Here is an 11,033-nt window from a genome sequence, read left to right on the forward strand (position 1 = left end):
TTCTCCTCCATTTCCCGCCATCTCCACATGTGTCAATAGGACTCAATAGGGCAGAGCTGGCATAGAATCACGATTGCTACACACTAGACTAGGCTGTAGTCTAGATAGATCTATTAAGTCTACAAAACAATCTGAAATTTCGTTGGGAGATTACGTGTGGGCATTTTTCATTGAGTTACTCGGCGCCTGGAGCTGCATCTATTTTCATATCACAAAAAATCCTTTATTATAAAAATGTGGATACAAGTCAGATCAATCAGTGGATCCAAAACAGTGAGAATCGACGACCTGAGTAAGTTGACAAAAATTGAAGATTTGAGAAAACGTCTTGTGGAGCCTTTCGATGCCGAACCAGATAAACAGCGGCTTTTCTTTCGCGGGAAGCAGGTTTGTCTTTTTTTTTAATGAATGACTGTGTTAAGTGTAGTGTAGTGACTAGTCACTAGTGTGTAAGTGTAATCTAACAATGATTGATAGGCTAATTCATTTTCAATGATGATCTTCTACTCATCTACTCTAGCTACTACTACTAGCTAGTCTAGATCTAGGCTAGCTAGTAGAATCTAGCTAGAATCTATATCTAAAATATCTATTCTATAGATCTAGATTCTACTAGTATATTAGTATAAGTAGGGGGCCTACTCATTATCGACATTATGATTACTAAGTAGTAGGCCTACAGAAATTAGGCCTACTAAGTTAGAAATTAGGGTTAGACTTATGGTAAGACCAGGGTTAGTCAGATTAGTGTAATGTTAGTAAGTTAGGGACAGGGTTAGCATTGACATTAGCCAGCCATGTGTGTATTTGGTTAACTACCATTAACACCCCTTAACCCTTTTTTAAAGAAGATTTCATTATCGGGACACCAGTATAAATATTCTCCCTAATAGCTTACTTTCTTGTATTGGTCGCTGGTCGGTAATTAAGTTATATTTCTGTTTGAATGTAAATACTGTTATAATTTTAGTAGAATTTAAATTTTAAATGCTTTTTTCATTACTAGATGGAAGATGGTCATACACTGTTTGACTACGATGTTGGCTTAAATGATCTGATTCAAATATTAATACGAAAGAATGTATCATATCCCACCTCAGCTGAAAAGGTAGAAAGTGGAGATGAAGAGAAGAGTAGCGAAAACACTGATGATGGTAGCAGTTCAGATAAGGAGAATAAAGAAGTGAGTGATAAAGAATTTTTACTTTAACAATCCGTTATGTGTATCAATTATGATTTTTTAAAATTTGTATTGCCACAATTTGAATACATTTATAAGTTAAATAAAATTAACCTGAAAAGAATTAAGTATATTTTTTTAATTGAATAGCAGAAGAAAAAGTTTGATAGTGACTTGTTAAATGTGTATTGTTTATAAAAAAGGATACCTACTATTGTGTTATATTTTTCAGCCTATTGTCCCGATTGAGACAGCTTCAGTTAGTTCAGATGGGGCTATTTATAAGGTATTAATATGGCTAATGTTTACAAACAGCTGTTCATCTCTGTTTTAAATAACACTTGTAGTAAAATATTCAAATTGCTAAGTAACCATTTTAGCTTTTATAAGTATTTCTTGCTGAATTTCTTTCTTTAGGTTGGTGATATAATTGATGCCAGGGATGTCGGCATAGGGGCTTGGTTTGAAGCCAAGATAATTAAAGTTGAGCCTGAAATTCATGCTGACATCAAGCAAAGACTGCAGGAGAATGCAAACTCTGGATCTGCCCCAAGTAAGGAAAGCAACTCTACAAATGTTGATGAGAATGACAACCCTAGTAAGAAAGTCAGTGATGTATCTGCCCACAAGAAACCACCGGCTGCCTTAGATTTTGGTACACCAGATGGATTTACATATCACATATGTTTTGACAAGTAAGTCAGTATTGTAATTTATTTATTGCAGGTACTTTGCTTGTAGGTTTAACTATCCTGGTTTACTTTAAAATATAATTATTGTAATAGTGCTTAGATTACAAATCTTATTATTATTACTTATTTAAACAACAATGCTTTTAAGTTCATTTGGTCATAAGTGTATGTAGGTAAAACATAAGTTTTGGTATGTGCCATACCAGTTTTATTTTACACTATCTTAAAATGAAAATTACATAACTATCTCATTTTCCCACAATGACAACTTATTTGTTGATAGTGAATAATTTTGTGGTAAGATGTTAATAGTTGGTGCTTTATTAATCTTAAAATTTAGGTACCCAGAAGATGTCTTAAAAGTGCTTAGTACAGAAATTCGACCTCGTGCTCGCACTCTGCTTAAATTTCAAGATGTAGAAATAGGACAGCACATAATGGCCAATTACAACTACGAAGAGCCAGAGAGAAGAGGATTTTGGTATGACTGCTACATAACTGGCAAGAGAGATACAAGAACAATAAAAGAACTGACAGCAACTGTCTATATAGGGTAACTATTAATATTTACATCTAATGCTTAAATAAATTATAACATCCAGTTAACAAGCAACATGTGATTTATTGAATTTTTGTACTATTAAAAAATGCTATTTAGGAAACAACAAAATTAAAGATAGATAATATTCCTGGTTTTTAATGGGTATTTTTACTTTTAGTTAAATATTTTTTAGTACTTTAATTATCAATATTCTTTGTTTTTAATTAAAATTTGATATTGTTCTTGCAGTTGTGGCCTTACCCCTCTAAACAACTGCCGTCTTCTTTTTGTCAAAGAACTTTTTGGCATTGAATTACCAGGCAGTCAGTTGACAGAGGAAGATGTTGCTTCCAATCCTAATGCTAATATAGAGAAAAGTAAGTTTTCATGTCATGCAACATTTGTCATTTCTAGATTCAACCTGTGCAGTGCAATTAACTCTTTGCTCATTGTATTTTCATGGTTGTCTACTTGTGCAATGTTCTTTATATTAACTCCCAATTGAAAGAATTGTCAATTAAATTTTTTGATAATTTTGGTTGATTCCTGATCCAGTAATTACATTCAGCTTAATAAAATCTAATGATTTTCCAAAAAAAAAACAGCTAGCACCAATTATTTTTTTTTTATGTAATCTAAATTTGCCAGTTGAATAACAATCATTGTATGAGTAATGTAGCTTGTTTTCATCATTATGCCAAAATCGAATAATAGAATATTTGATCCCTTAAAAGTTAAAATTTTTTGTGGAAAATAAATATTTTTTTTTTTGTAAAATATTCTTTGTGGTAACAATCCTATATTTTTTTTAAACTACAGCTAATTTGCAGAAGACACTATATTATCTGATTTTAAAAATCTTCCTTAGGAGAGAACAAACCAGAGTGTGATGTATGCAATGACAACCCAACAAAGAAGTGCAAGGACTGCGGGTGTGTCATGTGTGGTGACAAGAAAGATCCAGAGAAGACCATTCTTTGTGATGAATGTAACAAGGCCTATCACCTGTACTGCTTGAATCCACCTCTGGCAACTGTTCCAGAAGAAGATGAATGGTTTGTTGTTTCTTTTTACTAGTCTAAAGACAACAGCCATGACCAAGATGTGTCTCTCTCTTCACACCCTCCCTCATGCTATTTTTAAAATATGGATTTTACATTTTTATTAGATCTGAAGTTGTGTGTAATGTAAAGACCTAAGTTGATAATTTTACAAAAGTTATCAGTGTGAAATTTTACCTTTATATGGAAACATCTTTATTGTAGGTATTGTCCAAATTGCAAGAACGATGATACTGCTATCGTGAGAATAGGTGAAAAACTGAAAGCTAATAAAAAGAAATCTAAAATGGCATCTGCAAACAGTACCAGTAACAGAGATTGGGGAAAGGTAATTTCATGTCACTAGTTATTAAGTCTTTTAAGTTTTCTCTAAAAGTTGCTAGTTGTAAAACTTAATAAACATTTGCATTTTTTTTTTAAAATTAAGGGTATGGCTTGTGTTGGTCGTAGTAAAATGTGCACAGTTGTTCCATCTCACCATTATGGGGCTATACCTGGTGTGGAAGTCGGCACTTTGTGGAAGTTCAGGGTTCAGGTATGTATTTTTTCTTTTCCCTCTTTTTAACACTCAGCTGATATTTTTCATTTGTAAAATTTTGTCTTCACAGTTGATAAAAACATTTTTATTTTATAAATGCATTTAGGTTAGTGAAGCTGGCGTGCATAGACCTCATGTTGCTGGTATACATGGTAGAGAAGAAGATGGCGCTTATTCTATTGTTTTGTCTGGCGGATATGAAGATGACAAGGTTTGTGCAATTTTTAGCATTTTTATTTTTCTTGCAATTTAAGGTTTGCTAATCCTTATTTGGTTCTGTTGTTGCTACATAAGATTAAGTGCTTATTGCATGTTAAATTCAATGAATTAAATTTTTATTCATCGGAAAATGTGCACCTCTAATCTTTAGGATGATGGTGATGAGTTTTATTACACTGGCAGTGGTGGTAGAGATCTTTCTGGAAACAAGCGAACAGCTGAGCAGTCCTGTGACCAAACTCTAACACGAATGAACAAGTAAGTTTACTTTATGCTGCTATTTTATTCTAAGCTGTCTCCATTGAGAGTCTGTTTTAATTTGTAATTTTTTTTTCTTTCTTTTAGGGCTCTTGCTAAAAACTGCAATGCTCCAGTAGATAACAAAAAAGGTGCTTCAGCTAAAGACTGGAAGGGAGGCAAGCCTGTGAGGGTTGTGCGTAATTGTAAAGGCCGGAAACATTCTGATTATGCTCCAGAAGAAGGGAACCGCTATGATGGTATTTACAAGGTAGGGGGACAGTTTTTATTAAGTTCCCTTTCAATACTGACCACCTATAGGTCAAATGAGGTATGAGTCTATGTTTTTTACCTCTATATAAGTGATTGTGGCCAGCACTAAGCCCTGCCATTTTTACTGGCCCAGACTAGTGTCAGCGATCTAGTCAGAGCTGGATGAATTTGAGTGTAGGAACTTTCTGGTTACCAGTTGTGGGCCCTCTCATTTGATACATCATCCAGTTTTGTGTTTGTTGTTCAGTGAAATATTGACCCAAAAATGTCTGTATGGATCTTTCTTTACTTTGTTGTGTAGTTTTTATATTAGTGGATTCTGTGTTAGCTTGTAGGCTGTAAAATCAATCAAAATTTTAGTGACCTCACTAATCCTAGTCATCTTTTCGTGATGTTTTTAGTAATCTATGCTCTGTCATGTTTAACATTTAATTTGGCTTCAAAACTTTCATTTTTCAAGATAATTAGTGACACATCCCTTAATTACAGGTGGTGAAATACTGGCCTGAGAAAGGCAAATCTGGTTTTCTTGTGTGGCGCTACTTATTGCGTCGTGATGACCCTATCCCTGCTCCATGGACAGAAGATGGCCAAAAGAGAATTGAAGAGCTAGGTTTAAAAATGCAGGTAGGTACATGTTTGAAGACCATTTTAACACTATGCGCTTCTATGTTTGATTTTTTTTTAGCAATGAAAAATAATATTTTTTTTCTCTCTAGTATCCTGAAGGCTATGTAGAGGCTGAGAAAGAAAAAGAAAGTAATGAAACACCTGGGAAAAAGGGCAAGAAGCGAAAAACAGATGGTTAGCAATGTTTTCTTTTTCACATTTATTATTTATAATTCAGTTTTTAAAATTATTTTATGGAGATCTACTTAAACATGACATCCACTTTCTGTTTGTATTAAATTATTCTGATTTTTATTAGCAGAAAAAACAACAGATGTTGACAGTACCCCAGAACCATCTGCCAAAAAGACCAAAGTGGTTAAATATTCCATTGAATCTGGCATAAAGAAATTAATATCAGAAGATAGTGTCAACAAAAAGCTTTGGAATGAAGCATTGTCTTTTGTTAAAGAAGGTTCAAAGGTAACAAAATTTATAACAGTGTTTGTTTTTGAAAAAAATTTTGGCATTGTACTGATAGATTCCAATAGTCAAAGGTTCTGTTGTTGTTAACTTCTACATATCAATGAGCCCTTAAATTTCATGTTGCACATTAACCCTCAAAGCTACACAAAAATAAACTATTTTATCTTTTCAACATCTCAGCTATCATCAGGCACCACTCAACAGTGCACAATTTTGCATGCTACAGCTATGTGATTTTAGCTTTATAATGATGAATGATCACAAATATATCATTTTGCTTTCAGGTTTTTCACGATAAAGTTGAGGAAATTTTTCTCTGTATATGCTGCCAAGACTTGGTCTGTAAACCCATCACCTTGTCCTGTTCACACAATATTTGCAAGGTAAGTCATTTCATAAACTTTGATTGGCAAAACCACCAAGTATGGTTTTCTTATGTTTAGATTTAAGATTTTTTTTTCCACAACGCCATGGTATTGAAAAAAAATAATTTCAATCTCTTCTGCAGTCTTGTCTACAACGGTCTTTCAAGGCTGAAGTCTATTCCTGCCCTGCCTGCAGGGCTGACCTTGATCAGAAAATGACCCCAACTATCAACTCCAAACTGTCCCAAATTTTGAATAATTTATTCCCTGGATATGAAGCAGGGAGATAATCTTGACTTAATGCAGTTATCTATCTTCAAGTATTAATTAGTACATTTTAAAAAATACTGTTGAAAGAGGACCTTCATTTTAATTAAGTTTTAATATTAGCTGGTTTTTAATATAATGTGTAATGTTAATAGAAGTTATGTTGGATAATGTATTAAGGCTGGACAGTGCTGTATTAGACCTAGTGTATATTGATTTTACAATATTGCAAGTGTCCATTTTGTATCATTTTTTCCCCTGGGTATTCTCATTTTTAGGAACTAATTAATGCACATTATATGTGCCCAGTTTCTGCAGCATTTTGATTCTTGCAACATTTATTTACATGTTTACACATTTTTTGTGAATAATATCACTTCAATAAGCAATTTTTTTATTATTAAATATTTTTTCTTATCTAGCATTTAGCTTGTTCTAAAATGTTTGATCAAATGAAATTTTTAACTATTATGATGCATCACTTGATGGTTGCGTAATTGAGCATGTACAGTTTAGTGTTGGAAGACAAGTTTGTAGTTAGTAAGTCTCAAACCCCCACTTACAATTTATTAAGAATCCTTTTAAAAATATCAGTTTAAAAGTGTCCCTTACAGTATAATGCAACTAGTATATTTTGTATTTGCTAATAAAATAATTTTACTTTTTCTTAATTCATTTGGCAAAAATTGAAAAATGTAATCACATTTTCTTTTATACATAATTTTGAATAGATTTATTTGATTTAGAATGGAAATGGAAGTTTTGATAAGTTTTACGTTTTTGTATTTACAGCATGAGTTACATAAATAAAGTCTTGTGTGTTTTTTTAAAAATGATTTTAAAAGATTCAAAGAAATGCATTATACAGAATATGAATGAGTTAAATTTTTATGAGAAATTTATTCAAACCCATTTTTATGTTATTTTATGTAGCTTTGTTTTTTAAAAGAATTAAATAGTTTTGAACCCAATATTTCTTTAATTACCTATTGGTAGCATCAACTGTTGAGTTGATATGATTATCTTGAATTTCATAGTAAATATGTTCCATTAATGTGATTACCACACTCTCAGAATTGTGCCTTATTTCCTTGCATGTGATTGTAAACTGTAGAAGCCTATAGCATTATAATTATTAAAAATGGATTGTATTTACAATTAAAAATAAAACAATTCTGTACATATTTTTTAAGATCTCTCATTTAGTGTATCCTTCATGTTTTAAAGAAAATTGACTGTTTAGAGTTTACATATTTGTGTAGGAAAATTTTTTTTTACATGCAGAATGCATATTTGAACAATTTATTTAGTTTTATTTGCTAGCTTGGTTTGTTTTGTATTGTCTTTGAATAACGTTTTATTCTTTTTCTTTGAATTAATTTGTGTAAATGTATACTAAGATAAAAGTAGTAGCAGGAACATTGAAGAATGAATTATTTTTTAATATTGCTTTTTTTTTCCTCCATAGTTGCTTTGTTATTTCACTTTTGGCTTTTTGCTCAAAGTTTCTTTACCTCGATATTGTCATTCCAGGTGGTCTCGTAGTGTTCCACCTTTGCCAAATATATTATACATGGGATTCAAAGAATGAATTTAACAATTTTGTTTTTTTTTTTTGCTTTCTCCGCCATAATATAATATGTTGTTTTTCTTTTCATATTTTTTTCTCCACATAAAATGTTTGTCGCTGTCTACTAATTTTTAGCTTATGTTTTAATAGTAAATATAATGCTCTTGTCCGTTGATAGTAATGGATTGATTCGTTTTTAAATTGGTATATGCACATGTCATTTTTGTCAGATGTCACTTTGTTCTTTTTATAATCTCAACTATATTTGGTAACAAAAAATGTAATTTAAAAAAATTGCTGCACTAGAATTATTCATCATTGAGTTCTTGTACATAATTATTGATTTTCAAAATCAATACCATCCATTTAGGTTTGTACGGTGTGTTTTTCTCTAGGTATTTATGTGGTGCCTCTAGGTATCTGGAAAGTTTTAAATTTAAATATTTTTTTTTGTAATATAACACTTTTTATGAATGCTTTTAAATCATCCAATAAATTACTTTTATATAACTTACGTTGTTTTTAGTTTTTATTTATTTTCAAACTGTAAAGAAAATTTGAAGAAATTTTTTACTTAAACCTGGCATTTAGCATCACAACAAACAATATTTGCTACCAAAAATATATCTTTTACTATTGGCTACAAAATAATCTGATCTTTTAAAAATAAATTTAAAAAATCGCCAATAATTATATATCATGTATTTTGATTCAAAAGTTAAATTAAAATAATTTCAAAATAATTTTAAAACTATATTTTTTGAAAAAAAAGGGCCCGTAATCCATAGGATTTTGTATTTTACTGCTAGCGCTTAACGTGCGTTCCCACTCAAGCGGGTGATCGGGAAATAGTCTGCTCGCGTGAGACGGACAACGCCTTTCACAACAAACCGATAAAATCTTCACAACTTCAGGGACGCCTGCTGTCCACGGGTCAGAGTTTGTTCGTCTGCTCCGAGGAACATCACGTGTTAAAAGGAAACCCCACTGTGTGCTTTATTTAACTTTCTGGACAATATTTTGGTAGGAATTTTTTTACGTGAGTTTTCTACATTATTTTATCTCACTTCTTTTTAAAAACAAGTCATATTTTAGTTCATTATAGTATAATATTGAAGTGATAATTGTTGTCCTTAAAAGTTAAGGACTTAAGTCCTTAAGTTGTTGAATACGTTAAAATTATAGCCTAAATATTTCCTTTCTCATTACATTTTTAGATGGCGATGGTTTTTTGAAATTTAGACCTGTACTGATACTGTGTTGATTAAAAATGCACTCTATGTTTTTAAACCACTAATATTGGCACAACACCGTCTATTTGACTCAATGCGAACCTTGTATCTTTTATATTGTAACCAACACAACAGTAGATCTCAGGGGTAAAGTTTATTTGTTAAGGAAATGACATGAGCGATGTTGTCCCCCCCCCCTTATCTTTCCGATTGTCTTTGTTTTGTTAACTAAAAACTAAATCATAAAGGCATTCACCAGAGACGTTTAAAACTCGTATTTTATACATAGGCCTACACATGTTTAACTCATAAATTGCAATTTATTTTTTTCTAATTTCTAAAGTATGCATTTACTCCATTAAAGACTGATTTTTTTTTTTTTTTTTTTTTTTTTTTTTTTTTTTTTTGCATTTTTTAACCCATGTATCCTCTTGACACAAACTTGATGTATTGCTTCAGGGTGGGGAGGGGTGACAGGTTATTTGATGTACATGGGCGTGCTCATTTTTTTTTCATGAATGTGGTTTGTTTTTATTCCATCCTCAGATAGATCTTACGTTGGCCAATCAGTTCTATTTTTTAATACGGAAGTCGAAAAATAAAATTAAAAATATCAGTTTATTTAAATTTTTAATTAATTTAAGTTATTATTTTTAAAAAAGAAAAAAAAAGGAAATTTGAAAAAAAAAATTGTTTATGTGTTTGTTATATTTGATAAAGTTGAGGTTTACAACATCAGAGAGTTGGTGAAATATCTGAGAGTAACGAGACAAACGATTTCTTTATATTGACAAAGACTCGTTTGGGGAAAACGCATTCATGCATATTCATGAGTGCTTTCAAAAAAAAGAAATCATAAAAATAAAAATTATTTGCCGCCTTACGATTGAGGGTAAAATTTATCTAGAGAAGATATGCGTCATGATAGTTGCTCAGAAAAATGTGTGTATTGGTCGGATCGGCACAACAAAGGTTTTATTTCATTCAGTTCTTATTCCTACCCCCCTCTTACGCTCCCCTGTTGTTTAGAGATCAAAGTCCCAATCTCGCTGTTGACAGAAAGTCGTTAACGTTATAGTCATCGATCGTGATGCTCATCGATTAGCCATACCTACGCATTCTTATCGCTCGTGTCGACGATGTAAAAAAAATATATCTATATAATAAATTTCAACCCTTAACCTATCACGTATTTTAACCGAAATTATTAACATAACACATAAACCAAAGCATTTGAGTATCGTTACCAGTAAAGTTAGTAGTTTTATGAGAATCCGTTGGCCAATCAATAAGAACCGAAATAGTTTGTTTCTAAAGCACCATCGCTATTTTTTTTTTGTCGCCTGCAGTTCAATAGAATATCGATAATCTTAGACATAAATCACGGATAAAAAGAATTTCCTTTCACCATGTCCTCCCCTCCCTATAATACAGCCTAGACCTCTACCAGTTGCCGACACGGTGTTAACAGGTCAGTACAAAACCGACTGACGCCGAAAGATGGCCTGAAACAAGATACATCTAATTAAACATCATCAAAATAACGAGCCCTTGGAAACCGTAGCCACCGTTAGGGGGGGGGGGGGGGGGAGTAACCCAACGCCACCTCATATTAACGATTTTTAAAAGTCCGTATTATCGTAGCAGAAATGCTGAAATTTTAAATGGCAATCACGAAGTATGTTTTTAAAAAAATTATTTTGTAGGCCTAATTATTTTCCCCACCTTAAATGAATGAATACGCGTTAATATATTTTTATGTT

At 31.9% G+C, this 11,033-nt stretch overlaps 1 protein-coding gene across 2 annotated transcripts; it reads left to right on the plus strand.

The window, feature by feature from the left end:
* Positions 1-60: 60 nt before the first annotated feature.
* Positions 61-8,247, plus strand: LOC131956629 (E3 ubiquitin-protein ligase UHRF1). Of its 2 annotated transcripts, none has more exons than XM_059321157.1 (17): positions 61-387; positions 1,007-1,183; positions 1,413-1,466; positions 1,598-1,875; positions 2,213-2,425; positions 2,663-2,790; positions 3,282-3,468; positions 3,679-3,802; positions 3,902-4,009; positions 4,119-4,223; positions 4,383-4,489; positions 4,577-4,739; positions 5,231-5,368; positions 5,461-5,545; positions 5,670-5,833; positions 6,121-6,219; positions 6,345-8,247. In XM_059321157.1, the coding sequence occupies exons 1-17, from the start codon at positions 235-237 to the stop codon at positions 6,489-6,491; spliced, it is 2,430 nt and encodes an 809-aa protein (XP_059177140.1). In that variant the 5' UTR covers positions 61-234; the 3' UTR covers positions 6,492-8,247. The 2 variants fall into 2 exon arrangements, with proteins under 2 accessions (XP_059177140.1, XP_059177141.1); XM_059321158.1 differs by having other exon boundaries at positions 5,673-5,833.
* The last annotated feature ends 2,786 nt before the right edge of the window (positions 8,248-11,033 follow it).

The sequence above is a fragment of the Physella acuta genome, unplaced genomic scaffold (genome assembly GCF_028476545.2).
Source record: "Physella acuta isolate Inbredline_101_S28 unplaced genomic scaffold, ASM2847654v3 ptg001163l, whole genome shotgun sequence".
NCBI lineage: Eukaryota > Metazoa > Mollusca > Gastropoda > Physidae > Physella > Physella acuta.